The following is a 19,046-nucleotide window of genomic DNA, read 5'->3' as shown; positions in this document are numbered from 1 at the left end:
ATTCCTCCCTAAATACAGCCTGTTTAAAAAATAGGTATAGAGTTTTACATACATTATTAATACTCACTGCATTATTAAATACTTTTTTCCTGTATCCAGGTACAAATTGAATGTTGAATTATTATACAACTTTGTTATTGAAAATTGTATACCTACTTTTGAATCCTTGTATATTCTTTATGGTCATTTTGGTACTTCGTATTAGGGGAGACTGGGGATGGTTGTAACATTTTTCACATTTCTGTCCATATCGTCTTGCTCATTTGAGTTAGATCAAACAAATGTAATGTGCACATAATATGACCTCTGTTTTGAACAGAATTGTGTGTTTGTGTATGTGTGTGAATTTGTGTGCGTGTTTGTGTGTGTTAACTCAGTTAAGTTGTAGTATCCTACTACAGTGCTATTTGTCACAACTATCCCCAACCCCAGCAACTATTAAACAGCTAGCTAAGATAGCCTCACGGTGTAATACGATATTGTAATATCAGTATACTCAAATGATAATTACCTATAAAATATCAATTATCAATTATCTTAATCTAAGTTCCATAATTGTGACAGTCACATAAACTGTGCTATCCAAAAAACAAATTTAGCTAAAAAAAAAAACAAACTCAAAAATAGAATTATTAAAAATTTAAATTTGCCAGTTTTATTTACAGCCTATTTCTTTTACACATGTGGGCTTGGGGCTGAAAGGAACATCTACACAGTTGATCATAGGATTTCTAACTTGCTCCTGATTGGAGGAATTGAAAGACTTTTGAAAGTATCCCCTGTTAAAACCACCCTGGTCTCCCCTAATCAAGAAACAACACGTGGTTGTCGAGATGGGTTTTATTTTGAAAGGTCCAACCGGACGCGTGTTTTTGTTCTGGCGGGCTTGACACTGGTGCCTGGGTGATGATTTGCTTACTTGGAGCAGCACTGAGTTTGGAGCGGGTACTGTGAAATGCCTAACCATGATGTTGCCTGGATAATCAACGGAGGACGTTAGGAAATAGAGGTAAGAAGAAGTATGACAGCTCATACTTTTACTTGTCTTGTTCGTCAGTGTTTCCAGTACAGATTATTTTACACAGGAGAATCTGATCTGATGAACTACTTTCCAGACTGAGACTATTTTTAATAATTCATTTATTTTTATATAAATGTCAATTTTGTGGTGGGCTGCTGTAAGTTCGCCTCGGCTAAGGCAACACATGTAGCCTAGAAATTGGCCGAAGTTTGCCTACAGTCTGAATCGAGATTTTACAAACTTGATTAAACCCAGACTAGCCTATATTGTAGCCCGGTCTGTTCCCGCTGTGATATCATTGTTTGTTTGTTTTTTTTTTAGATAAATGCCTTTTTCGGGCATAACATGTTGCTTAAACACTATGCGGACAGTAAATAAGCGAGATGCGAGGATTTGTCTGGTTGTGTTAGACTAAAGGTGGGTTGCGCGTCTGCACCTGATGCGCTCTGATGTTGCGGATAGTTCAGGACCGAGGATGCAGCCTGTCAGCATCACTCGAGCGGCGGTGGGTGAGTGGTCCAACAGTATATAGATTATATATACCAGAGGACCAACTCGTCACTCAGACAGTCACGGGAATCATTTGGATATGTGCGTGGAGTGACTCTCCTCGGGAGCCGTGATCGCGCTTCGTTTCCACGCTTTCATCATTTTGATAGTTTGATAACTTATTTTTGGCTCTACATCATTTGAGCGGAGCATCTTCATCGTATTTAACACAACGCATAATGCGCGTGTACATTAACTAATCTGCCCCTCGAGGCGTTTCTTAATGGTATACCTACCTGTTGAGGGCATCGACACTCTGTGTGTGTATGTGTGTGTGTGTGTGTGTGTGTGTGTGTGTGTGTCCAGCGCTTGATAAATTGAACCGTCACCTCTCAGTATGCAGACGTTATTACAGCGACGTGACCGCTCTCAACTAGACCTCAGACTAATCACCTGCAATGGAAACTGTTGCTTTGTGTGTATCGACCTGTTGTCTGTGCGTGATTTTTAATTAAAATAAGTAAATAAATGTAGGTTACATGACATAAAACAGTACCACCTCAACATATCAGGTAAGGCTTTATATTTTATAAAATATATATTGTCATTTTTATATCTTATAACACATTCTTCTCAAGTATTCCCTATGATGTACCATAAATGATAGTGTGCACTGAACTATAGGCTAATTCACTGTGTTTTACACCTGTAAGTTAAATGGATGTGCATTGTAAGTGAAGCAGCCACTAATGATCTTCCACCCTCCCCCTCCACCCGAACCGCAGACCTGCAACAAAGTGAAGGCAAGTGGAACAGCCACACCTCATGCGTGGGCTCAGCGAGGGTCCGAGCGGATACGGGTCTGACAAAAATGGGTGTGCTCCAGCTCCACAACCCCACTCACCCCAGCACGCTTCTGCAGCGGGCCAATCAGATGCGTCTGGCGGGCACGCTGTGTGATGTCATCATCACGGTGGACGGCCAGGAGTTCCCGGCGCACCGCACCGTCCTGGCCTGCACCAGCAAAATGTTCGAGATCTTGTTCCACCGCAGCAGCCTGCGCTACGCCCTGGACTTCCTGTCCCCCAAGACCTTCCAGCAGATCCTGGAGTACGCCTACACCGCCTCCCTCCAGGCGACGGCGGAGGACCTGGACGACCTGCTGTACGCCGCCGAGATCCTGGAGATCGAGTACCTGGAGGAGCAGTGCCTGAAGGTGCTGGAGACCATCCAGTCTGAGGAGAGCGAGGAGGCGGCGGTGAGGAACCATGGCTCCGGAGACCACAGCGACCACAGCCGGGCCCGGCACTGGAGGCACATGCTGATGTCCAAGAAGCATTCCGTACAGGATGGAACCAACTGCACCACCCCGACTGCTCTCCACCACCTGGCGCTGTACCACATGGCCGAGAGGAGCCCAGAACCGGAGGGGGCTCCCGGGTCGAGCCCCAGGCTGGATAAAGAGGTCGACATGGAGAGCGTCAGTCCTCAACAGCTCCAGCACCGCAGTCCAGGTGCAGAGCTGGCCCAGGCCTCGTCCCTGGATCCTGCAAGGAGCATAAAGTCAGAGAGCATGCAGGTGGACGACGCCAACGGCTGCGAGGGCAGGTCCTCCAGCGCGGGGGAGGGGAGCTGCGTGTCAGACCAGCCCAGAGACGAGGGCCCGGGGACCCCGCTCCGGGGCAGCGTGATCACCAGCGCTCGAGAGCTGCACTCAGGCCAGGACGACGGAGGACAAATGGGGAACTCTCTTGACAGCTTCCCTGGGATGGCAGAGAAACATCTGGCCTCCCTGTACTCGATGCCCTCCAACCACACAGGGGAGGGGATGATGCCAGTGTCCGTGTCGGTGGCCCCGTCCCTGGGCATGCCGCTGGACCCGAGGGCCTACAGCGGCCTGCTGCACCAAGGCTTGCTCCACAGGGAGCTCCTCAGCCGGCTGGGCCAGTTTGCGGCAGGGATGAGGCGCGAGGGCCAGGCTCAAGGCCAACAGTGTTGTGGTGAATGTGGGCTTCAGCTGCACAACAGGCAGGCCATGGAGCAGCACAGGTAGGAGCACCAGAAATCTGTCAACATTTCTCTGCTTAATGAAGCTTTCATCCTACACTGTAAATGTGCTGCAGTATCTTAATCTATTAATCAATAATGGATATTAAAAAAAATACAAATTGAATGAATAATGATGATCAGTGCTAGCAATTTGTTGAACTCTCTGTACCTGTTTGGAGAGTTGGCATGTACAGTATGTGCAATTCCTAAGACAAGTCTAATAATCAGTGGTGAAATCCAGATGAAAGTGGTTACAATTTTAATTAAATAGTTTTTGCTGGAGAAATTAAATACACTGCAACACTGCAAACAGTGTCAGTAAGAAGACTATTAAGTCTAATAAAAGATGGGAGGAATGTGTGAGTGCATGTACGCTAAGTGTGTGACACATGCTTCTTGAATTGAACAGTCAAGAATTTTGGTCCTTCTGATCCCCCCCCCCCCCCCCAACATGTTAAAATACTATCAGAGTGAAAAGGATCAACAGCAAATATGTTAATTTATTCTCAGAGACACCTGCACTCATGTCTTAACAGTGAGACTTTTCGGGAAGTTTTGAATTAGGTCTTTGTCAGGGATTTCATATAAAGAGGCCTTGGTGTCGCATAATGCTGCTATTTACAAAGCCGCTTTTTCTAAATTCTGTTTGATTATTGCTACAGACGTGCGTCTCACACGAGAGGCTGTCTCCCAGACTATTTGATATGCGTTCCTTTGCATCGGCAGGGAAGAGCCTCTCAACAGGGACCAGGCTGGACGTTTCAGCTGGTTGATGGATAACTTCTGCTTTATGCCTCACCGTGTTGCTGCTTTATTACTCTTTTTTTTTTTTTTTTAGCTTGTCAGTTTATTTTGTCATTGTATACAAAAATGTACCAAAGCCTACCAAATAGCTCAATGACAACTCTCATTAACTCTATTACTATAGCCTTTTTATAATTTTGTGCACTTGTCAGCCTTTGAGTCAACACTAATCATTACAAACAAGAGAATCCGCACGTCCCACTGCTGATGCAACCGACCCAGGATTAGTATCGAAGCGCCAACCTCTACCCTTTCCCCATCGGCGCCAGTGGCTGACATTTCAGCCTTGTGCCACTCCAGAGTTGTAGCAACACTGCCCAGTGAAACAGAGCATCCTGTGGGATATTTTGTGATGCTCATTGCTCACTCATGGAGACAGGCAGATGTCCGCAGGTTGAAGGAGTCCCATCGGTGGCTCTGCTTGAGGATGTAATGAAGTTGCTCCAGGTCTCTAACCAGGTCATTGAGCATACACCTGGCCTGTAGATTGACATTTTGTAGTGTTTTAAAACAAATTTCTCCTGGCACAGTTCTGTTGAAAACTACAGAAATATATAAGTAATAGGGATGAGACGATATGCTTATCTCACGATACGAGTGGATACGCGATATGTGGTTCACGATTCGATACAACCAATTATGTGAATTATGTGTACTTCTGTGCCACAAATCTCTCTAGCAATGGCATTGGCTTGCTAGAATGTAAACAACAATTTTAAAATGTCGTAACAAAGTGCAAATAATATAATTTCAATGGAGAGCTTGTGAAATTGTGATGGGCAAGCTAAGTCATTTGTGATTACTACAGCAGAATAAAATATAGCTAATACATAGCTAATACCGCAATTAAATTTTCTGCCCCACGATACGTATTGTCACATTTTTGTATTGTGATATATTGAATTTCGATATACTGTCCCATCCAAAAGTAATGCAAGTATTTTTTTAGATTGTTTTGGTTAAATACTTAATCCTAGTGGTGCCTAATGAGATAACACAAAGGATTAGGAAACATTTAAATTTTGTTCTGAAATTAGATATCCACCATTTGAAAAAAATTATGCCTGTAAAATGATTGATACCACAAAATTAAAACACAAATTGTGGTATGTTTTAGAGGTTATTAGGAAACTTAGATCCTTGGTTCACAAAACACTGAAACTTTAACAGACTAGATCTGTATTTTAGAGATACTGAATGATAAACTTCAGGTAATATTATTTTTTTCCAGAACAGAAATTTAGCATTTTGGAAAAGAACTCTTAATTTTTACATATCATCAGTAACCTTTTAAAACCTATTTCCAAAAAGTCTACTTTTCAAGAAATAAAATAAGAACTTTTTTTATCCTCACCCAGGTAAGGCATTATGATTTAAAAAAAAAAAAAGAACTGGTCAAAAGTCAACAATCTCAATTTCTACATGTGAGAGACGATGCAAGCTGTAACTCAAATCTTCGAACTTAAAAATGGGACAAACTGTCTACAGGGTTTCTTGGACAGTGACAATGTGCATTTAGCTCCAACATTTTTTTTTTCCTTCTTTTAGCTCAATATGGTAATGTAGCTCATTGATTTGGTGTTAGCTAAATGAGATTTTAGGACTCATTTATTTTGACCATAGAGTGTGTTTAAGCACGGCCTCCTTCTAGGTCATTTGTTCTTCTGTTAGAGGGGGGATATAAGGATAACAGTGCAGATGCCTTGCATGCTTGGATGTGTGTGATATGATATGATGGGTTTTGCTGCCGGCAGAGCTTCAGCGAATCATCTTTCTTTTTTTTCTCCTTTTCATAGCAGTTACAGGAGAAGTGTGTGTGTTTCTCTGTGTGTTTACGTACATGTGTGTGTGTGTGTGTGTGTGTGTGTGTGCGGCGCGCTTGTGTGTGCGCCCGGCGTCGTGCTGCTCTGGCGGGTGGAGGCACGTGTATGTCTGCACTCTGAAATTAGCCAGATATCCTATTGTCTGTGTTCTCTTAGCATTCATGCGTTGTGATTCACAACTCCAAGGGCCTCTTACACTAATGATGTTGCATTCAGTGAGGGAGTCTTGCCGGAATGAAAACATGCTCTTCTTTTACTAGGACAATGACGCTGCTGGCTTTGGAAGACCTTACACAAACGGCACAGAAACGCAGCACTTTCATTATCATAACTCCGCTCTCCCTCCTTTTTCTGCTGCACGCTCATAGATTTTCGTGTTTGTCTTTTTGCGCAGGAGGCTGCATAACGGCGAGAAGGGCCACGGCTGCGAATACTGTGGCAAGCACTTCCAGGACAGCGTGCGGCTGAGGATGCACATGCTGTCTCACACAGGTAATTATAACTGTCAGGCTCTCGTCTTGGAGTAAAAAAACCCCATTCAGTTTGGTTATGAAGCCTCTTGATAGTGCGGCCTCTCACATGCACCTGTTCATACTACAGGAGCCACAAGATCCATAGAAAAGCTGATTCTACTTAGTGTGTTTGGATAATCCCCCCCCCCCCACACACACACACACACACACTCCCCCTCCCTCCTCCCTTCCAGTTTGTGCTGCTCCGAATACTAGGATCATGCTTTTCCATGCTTAGGTCTATGTACCTCTCTCTGTCTCTCTCTCTATCTGTCTCTCTCTCTCTCTCTCGCTCCCCAGTCTCTCTGTTGAATCTTTTTGGTGGTTTTTTTTTTTTTTTTTGGAGACTCTGGCAGCTCGCCAGCTCTGCCCCTTCTGAGTGATGACATCATCAGCTGCCGGCAGGCCTGGGTGTTCTGCCAGTGTTCCGAAGCGTGTGTGATGGCTCGCTCGCAGATGTGTGTCCAGGAACACACTGTACCCAAATGCAGACTTAATCAGACCTGACTGCTCTCCCAGCTACTTTATCCAAAATAGAGAAAGAGGAGCAGAGGGGGGTGGAGAGGGGGGTGGAAGGGGGGGGGGGAGTGGGGGAGGGAGAGGTCGGGTGAGGTGGGGGGGGCTAAAAATGAAACTAAAACAGAAACAGTAACTTCAGTTGGAATATGAGGATAGACAAGGCTCGGTCCCTGTCTTCTCCCCGCTGCTCTCTGAGGATTGTTCGGGGATGACATACTGCTGACAGATACGAGGGAGAATGCGTCTCTCTCTCTCTTTCCAAACAGCGCTCATAAAGGACTTTTACCTGAGCCGTCCCTCGCCTGTGCTTATTCCTCACAGTGCGTTCCTGTGTAACCCTAAACACACACATTGTCTTGTATCGCTGTGACACCCCGACACGACACTTTGATTTTCAATTCACAGTGAAATCTAACAGCACCTTTCACCTCATTTGAATTTTTTGCATAAGCGTACACACACTCGCCCCATCCCGACGTGTCAGCCCGTAATACTACAAAAAAGACGTGGATCTTATTTCTTTGTCGCTGTGTATTTCAGTATAGCAGCCTTAGATCCCGCTGGTTGCTAAGGAGCGAGTGCTCCACCGCTCTAATGGGCTGATTTGGTATTCAGCTCGATGCTGGCTCTTATTTTGGTATGCCAGACAAAGTGTTTTGATGGAGGACGATTGCAGCCGCGTCTGGAGACAGTTTGATGGTTTATGGATGAGAGCACACTCCGTGCCTTTGACTGCACAAGACAATGCACTATGTTCTCTTCCTCCCTTATCACACAATCTCACACAACACAACACACCACACTGGACAGCGTCACACAACATCAGGATCTACAACACTGCTGTAGTGTTACTACTATAACACTAGTCTCTCCCAAGTTTTTTTTTTCTTCCCATGTAACAAAAAACACTATTCCAAAACAGTAACAGTTTGTTTTCCAAAAAATGTTGTTTTTAGAATTGAACATAATCGGGGGGTTTTTTGTGTGTTATTTGTATGCAGCATTGGGAACAGTGGCACAGCATCTGTATATAGAGGTATCGTAAGAGTTGAAAGAGGACCACATTTAGGCTGTAGCGCTCAGAGTTCCCAAAGCTTGTGGGTGTTTTAATGAGTCATTTTAACTTCGTTTAAAGCCAGCTGAGCAGAAAATAGATCAGTGAATGAGCCCTGGGCCAGTATGGATCTGCAACCGATTTACATCTCTGTGAGAGCCAACCCACATCCAAACAGCTGTGTGTGTGTGTGTGTCAGTGTGTGTGAGTGTGTGTGCCTGCCTGCGTGCGTGCGTGTATGCGTGCATGCGTGTCTGTCTATGCGTCTGTCTGTGCAGGTGCAAGTGCAAAACAAGGATTCAACATTTCTGCGAGCGGTATACATACTTGTCTCTTTTATATCCTCATCAGAATAGACAAGGGCATTCCAAAGGTGAACTGGGAACTGTAGTTACAGTGTATGCGATGGGATTTGGGGTGTTGACTCTGAAGTGTTTTTTGATAAAGGGATGTGCCGCAGGCGGGAAGCGTCTGCTGTAGAGAGAACACCCAGTCCTTCTGTGGCCTCTCAGGCAGACAGTCTGCTTACTGTTCAGAGACTGATAACAGGCCACGGTAAATAAAACTCTTCAGCTCTGCTCTTCTTTGTGAAGAGAGGGGCCATTGCACGCTGTCTGGTGCTTTTGTTTGGCCTGAGTTGTGTTTTTATGGCGGTTTCCTCTGCTCCATTGTACTGTGTGTATGTGCTTCCTTGTGCAACACCTGAAAGCACAAGTGTCTGACTAGTGAGGCTCTTTAGTGACTTCCAAAATGGGGCGGCTTTGTTCATCTCTCTTTGTTTTTTTCTCATTTTAAAAAAAAAAATGCAAGAGTAATTTGCGTACTCTGTAATCTCAACTACAGATGCTCATTACGTGTATTGTCTAATAAAGATACATTCTTATAATTATGTTTTTTTTTCTTCCAGCTCCTGCAGAGGCGCTGGTGTGTGATCAGTGTGGAGCAACATTCTCCTCAGAGGATGCTCTGGAAGCCCACAGGCAAACACACACAGGTACTTTACACACACACACTCAAACACACACACACACTATGTTCAACATGGATCCTGGACAGCATACATTGAGCTGTAGCGTAAGCTGTGACGTCTAAACTTTTGATCATGTGTATAAACTTGCTTGTCATGCTGGCTGGGTTAAACTGTTCCTGTCATGATACTCCATAATTTATCAACAGCGAGGTGGGAGGCCCTCTCACATATCACCCACTAATATCTCTTGGCATCCATACCGAGTGCAAGCCACTTCACCGCAGCCTTGCCTTTACCGCGAGCGCATTACAGCTTCACAGATATACTATCCTCACCTCCTGCTTGTGACGGCCATGGAATTATTTACCTTACACTCACACACTCCCCCTCAACAACTAGATGAGCCCATTTTGTTTTGCAGCAGTCTCACATTAAGAAAATGTTTGTATTACACCCTCTTCTTGCATGGGAAATGTTTGGCACTAGCTCTCGGGACGAGGACGGGGCCAAATATTTTTCTCGAGAGCTGTGTCCCTGGAAGTATTCTCCCAGCTGAGTAGCTGCACAAACCTAGATGGTGCATCCTCAAATGCAGATTGAAAGCAAGAGACAAGAGGCAATTGGCGATTTGGCAGCAGGTCTCTTAGACTTTGGAACGGCCCGCTTGAGGAGCTTAGGCTGCTAAATAATTATTATCCTTTAAATCAGCTCTTAAAACCCACACTCATAGACTTTTATATTATTCTTTTTCTTATTATTATTATTAGAAGTAGTATTACCAAGTATTATATCATAACCAAGTATAAATCAAAGCTTTCTGGAGTATTGCCACATTACCCAGAAGTCAGTAAGTCTTAAGCACCAGTTCTTGACTCGCAGATTTCAATCCGCTCCAACCCAGAAAGCTTTATTTGTGGCAGACAGAACATATGCCTGACAGTGTCTGAATCCACACCTTTTTTGCTACTGTCAGAGAAAGGTGATAACCCTCTCAGGAGCATTGGCATGTAACTGTAACTCCAGGTGGCACACACAGTATGAATAGTTAATGGCTGTGGACATGGAGGGGTGTTAACGATGCCCAGAAGTCTCTACCCTCATCTCCCCAAGTTGTAAACATCCAGAGCTCAGTTTCAGCTTGGCAGTGTATCCAGTGCAGGGTACAGGAGGGCATTACTCTCTCATTTTGTCATGATCTCAGCCTGGTCTAGTGTGACGCATGACCCTTTTTACTGACGCTTACTGTAGGCCTCACAGCCTACACTGAAATGAGGTACAGGTAATTCAATCGGTTGTGTGATGGATATAGGGGGAATCAAGATACTGCTCACAACTCCATGTAAAAATGTATATTTAATAAACCTCAACTGTATTTTACTTTTCCTGAAACACATGGGATCTTTCAATGCTTGAGTGCTGATGGTGATACCATGGCTTTGTTTTGCCATGCGGCATAACCAGTGAGCCAAATGAGTTTCCTCTTGGCAGATTAACACTTGTCAGACCTCAGCAGCTGCAATGTTGTCGTCCACCTCCTCTGGAGGGAAAATAACACTACTTTAGGCAGACCTTTCTCTTAAGCAATTTGGCAGCATTGGCTGCAAGGCTAGTTTACAGTGAAAGTCTCTTTAGCCATTTTGATATGTCAGAGGTGAATGGCCGTGGGTTGCTGAAGTTTGAGATCAAAGGGAGGAGGGGGTTTGGGGGCGGGGTGGACTGTGGGAAGGGAAGGGGGTGGGGGGTGTTGGGGCTTCCTGGGGGCAAGTGGATTGCTGGTGGCATTGGATGCCAGGACTCAGAGGAAAACAACATCATGTGCTGCTGTTTACTTCTCACTACAGCACTGTCATAGTCTCCTCTGACCTACTTGTCAGTGCCCAAAATAAAAGAATGGATCTGTCTCCGAATTGCTCTCACAACAAAGGGGTTTGTTTCATCAGAGCAAGTCAAGGCTCTGGGGTACGAGGCTTTTAACTATCATCTTACTTAAAGAGTTTTGGAAAACCCAAGACTGTAGCTAATCTACTGCATGCATAGAAATCGACTGGATATGCTGCAGACCACGCTGGCTAACCATTTTGCCACCTTGCCTTCAAGGCAAAGGCCATAAAGAGTGGTGTCTTTGTGTGCTTACAGCAGCTGCAATGTTTCCACGCATTATAGGCTGCTTCATCAAGTGAATAATATCACCTTCTGTTCCAGTCCTAATTAAACAGTGCTGTAGTCCATTCAAATACAGCATAGGTTACTGTTAATACCCAGTTATATTTCACACAGACCTTCAACTGAATGGAACTATGTTCTACTTGGCCACTGTGCCCCCAGTGGTTGTTTGCACTTACTGTCATGACACACAGTGCCCTGAGATGCCCTGTTATTTAATGTAGAGGGAACTACAGTGTATTGGGAAAATATGTTAAACATTCTAGGGATCAAGGCAGTTTCAGATGGGGAACAGAGTGTGACCTCAATGAACTGGTCCATGGAATGGTGGTTAAACAGGAGCAACGTATCTCTTGTTGCATTAATTATTGAGTCGGTTGTTCCTCACTCGGGTAGATTAGCAGTCTACTGACGAGTGCCTGGGGTCGTTTAAGGTACCGTGGTGTGTGTGTGTGTATGTGGTTCCACTGCCCCAGAGCCAGTACCATCACATCTACAGGGAGCCGTCTGAGTAAACGCATAGCATGAACGCACCGGGTCATATGAGGTCTAGCACATAATGTAGCCTCCGTGACTGCGTATGTTTAACTGGGTCATATCAGTGACCTGGCAGACAGTGAGAGCGCTGTATACGCTGCACTGTGCCACAGGACGTAGCTTAGTGTGCCTTCACAGTGAGTTGTATGACTGGTGTCTTGCTATGTTGAGTGTACACGACTTCGCCTGTGATGCGATATTGTGAAGTGTGAAATCTGTTTGAAATTCCTTGCTCTTTTGATAGTAGCAGGGGATTTATTTTCGAGCTTTGAGTTGAAACCGCAGCTCACAATTTACTGAAACAAATGCCTGATAGTCGCCACTCAGATGATTAGATCTACTTAATCTACAAACATTCATAAAACATATTATTTGTCCTTCCTTGTAAAATAGCAGAAAGAATTCAATGTTGTGTAATTTTCATATAGTTTAACAAATGTAAAGAGGCATATTCACAAACCAATCAATGTAATTGATGTAGGTGGGTACCGGACACTAATGCTAAGGTAAACCTAGTGTATAATATGAACACACAGTAGAATTTATACAGATTTGCAGTCGTCATTGAATGCAATCTCTTGTTCAATTTGCAGTGGGTTTACTCCCAGATTCTCAGGGTGGGAAAACTTTTGTTTGCCATTTGAAAAGAAACAGGCTGCGCTTATTTGTGAATGAAGGGATTAGCTTGAACACTTCACCCCAACAAGGACCATGATCCTATCTGGTTGCCTAGACACATGGTTTTGTTTCTTAGGCAGCGTGAGAGCCTGGCTGGCTCCCACCTCAGTTGGACTGAATGAGTGGCAGATGTATGAAGGCAAACTGTGCTTAATCACATGACCATACATGTCTTCTTGGTGTAGATATGCTGAAATAGCACAACTACCTCAACTAGTCTTGATTTAATAGCCTTGTGTCAAGTTTTGCATCACACAAGCAGCTCAATAATGCAGATACACACATGAAATCTGTATATTCTGTGCTTAATAAGAGAACTAGCTGAAAGTAAATCATCATTCCCACTGGAAAGTCTAACCGGCTCCCTCCCACAAGACACAATGCTCAGTCAACTCTCCGGCCTTTGAGGAATACCATTGATTACATGGTATTTACCCCATTGAGGGCCAAGGGTCAGGGGGTCATCCTGTGCCTTAAGACCAAATCCCAGGCCCATTGTCTGGTTAAGGGTGAGAAAGCAGGGGGCAATGACAGCCAACTTTAGGGCCGACTCTCTCACAGAGAAGCTGCTCTGCTCTTGGGACCAAAGCCTACTGGAAAACACTACAGCAGCAAATCCTTTTTGTTTGAAGAGTTAACAGGGTGCACTGAAGCAGGTAGTGATCAGCCCGAAATGCCACCACTAACACATACAAACACTTACTTCCTAGCCTCAGAATGTTTTGTTTACACTTTAGGATATTGTTTTGTTATTTTTATTTTCAGCATTGGTTGAGCAGAATAAATCGAAACTACTGCTGAGATGTTGTCGCCGGATGTCAGCCTGAGATCAAGAGTAAGATTATTGTGACAGAATATTTGTGACATTTCTTTCTTAAGGTATTTCAGTATTCTTCATGACAGTAGGATGCGAATATATCAGTGAGTGTTTGCAAGTGTCAGGGAGCAGGAATGGTTTACACCCACAAAGAAAGAAACTAGACAGTTTAAGTTGTTTTTAGCAGACAGAATGAAGTATGCAGGCTGCACTGAAACAGGCTATTAAAATATATGATAGTTAATAAAGAGACTGTGGAGAGAGGATAATTAAAATAGCTTTGAAGTGTCTACAGAGGGTGGATACTGTGTTATTCAGTTAGTTGAGGGCTCTGCTCTGCCTCCAGCCAAGTAACCTGGACACTTTGAAGCGGAGAGCGCTCCCCCTGCTGGCCACAGCAAATATTGCGATCGAATTGGTCGACACTTAAAATGGATCAAGGCTCCACATCACAGACCATGCAGAGAATGCATTTTGTGCTCTTTAAATGTCTTTAGCCATTTTTAGATAGATCATTATCCAGACTTCACTGCTGCACAGTGCCCAGCGCATCGGGATTAGTTATGTATGACTCAAAGACAGAAAGTAAAGCTGGTTAGACAGTGAAAGGCTTTCCTGTATGGTCAGTGGATAAGGGGAATGGGGAGGGTACGGAGGCGTAGAGGAGGGAGGGTCTTTTGTCTTCTACTAAAATATTGTGATCCGTGGGTGAGAAAGGGCCTTGGTCATTAGGCGACAGCATAAAGACAGGGATTGTAGGAGTTGCATGAGGAGCCTATGACTAATGGGCTTGGTCAATGAGGGCCTGAACCTCATTGTGTGTCCTTTGTGTAAATGGCCACAGGCTAAAGCCTCTGAACAGGTGCAGTTCATTCCACTGGATCGCCTCCCTGCAGGATTGTTAAGAGTGGGGAATGTCTTTCATCCTGTCTTCTTTCTGTTAATGATTACGAATGATCAGTTCTATTAGTGGCATTTTGGGGGGAATTTCAAAACTTCCACATAGCGAGCATTTTGACGAGGTTCAAAGAAAAGCATCATATTTTCAGATGCAGCCTCACAAAGAAAAGGCTTTGTGGGTCTATGTCAAATTGTGCTCATCCATGAAATGTTACTGACTAAAAACCGTTTTGCTTTGTTTGAGCAAATTGTGATATGTGGATTAGAAAACAATACACGCTGAATGTTTTTGATTTATCCCTGAAAATGTGAATTTGTTTGCTTTGTTTTGTCTTTCTACTTTCAACGGGCTTGTCTGTTAACTTGATTGAACCTAAAGCAAGTGTCTGACACTCTTCCTTCTTAGTATGAGTGTGCTGTATCCCTTTCCCTGCGTTAATTCCAATTTAATTGCCAGTTGCCTCAAGGCACTTCAATAACAGTAACAAATGATTTGATTTAGTGGACCTCATCAGACTGCATTTTAAATGCGACACAGCAACCCCACTTGAATTCCAATGAAGTGCTGGCACAGCCCTCTGTTTACTAATGATCCTCCGCTGGAGATGTCTGATTGAATCTGAGTCAGGAGCAATGGGACCTGCTAGCATTGTAAATGATCCGCAACCTGAGCAGACAGAGAAATAAGGACCTCATAATCTCACATTAAAGCTTCACTCTCCAGGACATGCACATTATTTCCAGTGCAGCTGATTAACCAATTCCTCAGTCTTACCACACATATGAATTTGCATGAGTGTGAGTAAGGGTGCTAGATTGGTGTTAAGAGCTGGCACACAGACCCTGTAGATCAAGCGTTGACTGTATGACAGCCAATGGATCTTCTTCACAGAGCCATTCTGACTTAAACTACCCTGCCTGCGACTCCCTATCTGTATTCCTCTCCACACTCCGTGCAACAGGAAAGCAGCCCCAAAGTGATGCCAGGTCACACACAGGATTAAACTGGATTGTGTTTTTTCCTGCAGTCCTGCCTTTAATGGCTTGATATCACTACTTAACATTCTGCACAGAGCGCATAGTGTAGGCATCATTTAGGGTGGAGCTACTATCAGCCGCTCTTTGAGCAAAGAGACAGAGGACTTCACAGGCTGGAGCTGACTCCTGATGGGGAATGAAGAGAATAATTACACATCTAACACACCAGGAAGAAGCCATTGATTGTGTGATTGGCATGCTGTGCATTGTGTTCGAAATTCTTAAAGAAAACAATGACTTTCAGGGTTTAAAATAGAGTGTATAAAGACTCCAGTTGAAAGTGCCTCTGGGCTTTTAGGGGAGTTAGTTTAGGTAGAGGCACTTGCTCTTTGAAAGAAGCTTTTCCCTCAGAGGACTCACACAAAGTTGAAGTGACCCAGTTTCCCCACTTAAGGCCCTGTCTGTGTATGGTACTGAAATAACTGTGCGTCTGTGTCTTGTACGTTCTCCAGGGACTGACATGGCGGTGTTCTGTCTGCTGTGTGCAAAGCGCTTCCAGACCCAGAAGGCCCTGCAGCAGCACATGGAGGTCCATGCAGGCATGCACAGCTACATCTGCAGCCACTGTGAGCGCCCCTTCCCTAGCCACACCACACTCAAAAGACACTTGCGCTCTCACTCGGGTAAGAGATGGATCATCCTCATTCTCATCATCATCATCGTCAGTTTTATTATCTCCTGCAGCATCACAGTCACAAATGATCAATAAATATGTGGTGTTAAAAGCATGCATTTATTACAAAAAAGACAAATAAGGCCATAGGATATATATATATATATATATATATATCTGTATATGGGGTAATTTCCTTGTTCCAGTTACTGGCTTTAAGATTTTAGTTAATTTGCATGCACGCTCTCCCACCCTTCCTTTTCCTTCTCTATAAAATGACTCACCTCTCTGATGACAGCACTGTACCGTTATGGCCGGTGCATATTTTGGGCAATTTCATCCTGTTTATATTTTGGGTTCTTAGACAGCCTTTGGGCTTCTGCAATTCACGGCTGTCAGTTCTAGTGTGGTTCACCCAAAATGATAGAGGAAACCCAAATAAATATTGAAGGAAAAGCAAATGGAAATGACTTGTCTGTGTGTTCTACCGAGGGTGAGTCTTAGTGCCGCAGGAGACGAAGAGATATTTACTGAAAAGATGTCCCTCTTTCTTCTTTTACCTTAAATAACACTCCCAGCTGTCAGGACGGCTTGATGTCTAGACAGGAGAAATACATAATTGATGTGAAGAGACAGAAGTGAAGGGAGTTTTGGCCATGGCAGCGTATCTTGTTTGTATGCCATTCTGCTTGGAAGTAACATTTTGTAAATGTCATCTGCTCCACAGTGGGGTGGGGGATTGGGGAGAATCAGCCTGTAATGAGGAGAGCAATGTATCCTCCGACTTGGCTGTTGCTGTGGACACTGAGATAATGAGGCACATAGGTCATTGGAGATGAGTCAAAGCCTCAGCCTAGGAGAGAAATAGATTAACTACAGTATAGAGAGCAGAGCAGCACATGGCTGGAGGACTTTTATTAGCTATTAGCAGACAGCCAAGAGGAGTGTCCTCATGTCATAACATTAGCAACGTCTGAAAGCACATTATTCCCCCGCCTGACATGCATGTGCAGAAAGGGCTATGTGACTATTTGACCTGTGCAGCTGCATATGCACTATACATGTCACCCCAATGATAAAGTTACCCTTCTATGCTGGTCGTGATAATGGGCTGCCTCGAAGCGGGCTGCAGCGGTGCAGGCTTTTGTTGTGACATGGCTGTGTTTTCAGGTGATCACCCGTTCGAGTGTGAATTCTGCGGGAGCTGCTTCAGAGACGACGGCACGCTGCGGGGCCACAAACGCATCCATACAGGAGAGAAGCCTTATGAGTGCAATGGCTGCGGGAAGAGGTTCAGCCTCAAACACCAGCTAGAGACACACTACCGTGTTCATACAGGTCAGAGCTCAGACACAGCAGAGCACACAAGGGTTTGACCGATATGGGTTTTTTAAGGCCGATATTCTTGTATTTGAGCTGCTGATTTTGCACTGTTATTCAACATCTTAAAATTTTTATGCCCCAAAAATGTATTCAGTGTTTTCCCACAGAATGTTATTCTTGTCAGGATGGAAAAGCCTGGGAAATACCATTTAGATCATGAGATACAAACCCAGACTAATTTAATTTTTTTAGTTTGGTTAGCAGCTCTTTAAGGCAGGGTGACCCAAAACACCTATTCAATGGTAGGAGAAACTCACTTACTGCCTTTAAATGAAGAATTAACTTACAAAAACCATTACTGAATTGAATTTTAAAAACATTAAAATATTAAAACAAAATAAAATTGCATTGCAGTTTCACAGACTGTGTTTATGTAGCTGTGATCAGGGAGGAACCTCCATCTGATATTTTATATAAGGCAAACTGATATATCGGTTTAACCCTAGAGCACACACACACACACACACACACACACACACACACACACACATACCCACAAAGAGAGATCCCACACCACACCACAACAGCAGGTACAGTGGACTGAAATAGAAGATGATTCCTGTTTCACCTGCCGAGTCTCTGCTCGGGGTTTACAAGGTTAATGTGTATTGTTTAATTTTTCAGGTGAGAAGCCATTTGAGTGTAAGCTGTGTCACCAGCGGTCCAGAGACTACTCGGCTATGATCAAGCACCTGCGCACTCACAACGGAGCGTCTCCATACCAGTGCACCATATGCCAGGACTTCTGCCCCAGCCTGGCTGCCATGCAGAAGCACATGAAGGGCCACAAACCGGAGGATGTGCCGCCAGACTGGAGGATAGAAAAGACTTATCTTTATGTCTGTTACGTCTGAGCAGGACTTAGACCCAGTGCACACAGTCTGACACATACACACATTCAAACAAACACACACACACACACACACACACACACACATAGCTGCACACACACATGGCAAATGCACAAACACCTGAACACACACAAGCACATGCAAGCATGCAGACACACTTGTGCACACACGACACACACATTCTCTCTCTCACACACACACACACACACACACACACACACACACACACACACACTCACACCTTTTGATATTAGTTGTATCTCTAATGGATCCACTGTGGTTAAACTCAACGCCACAATGGTTGCAACTGCTGACCTGTATGTGTAGCAGTAGCTTTTTGAGCGATTGCTAAACTATCAAACAACCCGAGTCATCTTCTATGATTGTGCAGAGTAGATGCTGAAAATAATTCCACCAAGGTTTGATTGGTTGAACTTAGCAACATTTCCTCTCCTAATTTCCTGTGACTTATCAGTTTTCTGCTGTTGGGTTTATTTTGGAGTTGTTTATTTTCTGCATGTTTTACTTGAATGGCTGCCATGTTTTGACCTCATAAGCTTGATCTCTTTAATTGCCTTGTCTTTCTTGCAGTGGGTGATATTATTTGAGGTAGCTGGCTCACACAATTTGCGTTTCTTTTGCAATGTAATAGGTTTTGCTATTTATATGTTGGGTTTTGTTACCAAATATGTGCTGATTTTCATCACCCAGTCTATGTCTCTTGGGCTGATTGCTAGTGGAGCAAGCTCTACCTCCACACTTTACACTTTTTGTTTTAGACCTACTGCAAATTTTCTTTGTTCATTCATCAGTAGTTTTAATTTT

At 44.1% G+C, this 19,046-nt stretch overlaps 1 protein-coding gene across 1 annotated transcript; it reads left to right on the top strand.

The window, feature by feature from the left end:
• Window positions 1–2,378: 2,378 nt before the first annotated feature.
• On the top strand, window positions 2,379–18,224 carry zbtb16b (zinc finger and BTB domain containing 16b). Its single transcript, XM_071527622.1, has 6 exons — window positions 2,379–3,559; window positions 6,581–6,678; window positions 9,179–9,265; window positions 15,827–15,997; window positions 17,158–17,325; window positions 17,995–18,224. Exons 1-6 carry the CDS (start codon window positions 2,382–2,384, stop codon window positions 18,222–18,224), a joined length of 1,932 nt encoding a protein of 643 aa, XP_071383723.1. The 5' UTR covers window positions 2,379–2,381.
• Window positions 18,225–19,046: the final 822 nt, after the last annotated feature.

This window comes from Centroberyx affinis, unplaced genomic scaffold, assembly GCF_046629955.1.
Source record: "Centroberyx affinis isolate AG114_WGS23_722 - 3 ecotype Tasmania unplaced genomic scaffold, CSIRO-AGI_Caff_v1 ptg001549l_1, whole genome shotgun sequence".
Classification (NCBI taxonomy): domain Eukaryota; kingdom Metazoa; phylum Chordata; class Actinopteri; order Beryciformes; family Berycidae; genus Centroberyx; species Centroberyx affinis.
This window is presented reverse-complemented; position numbering and strand designations above follow the sequence as displayed.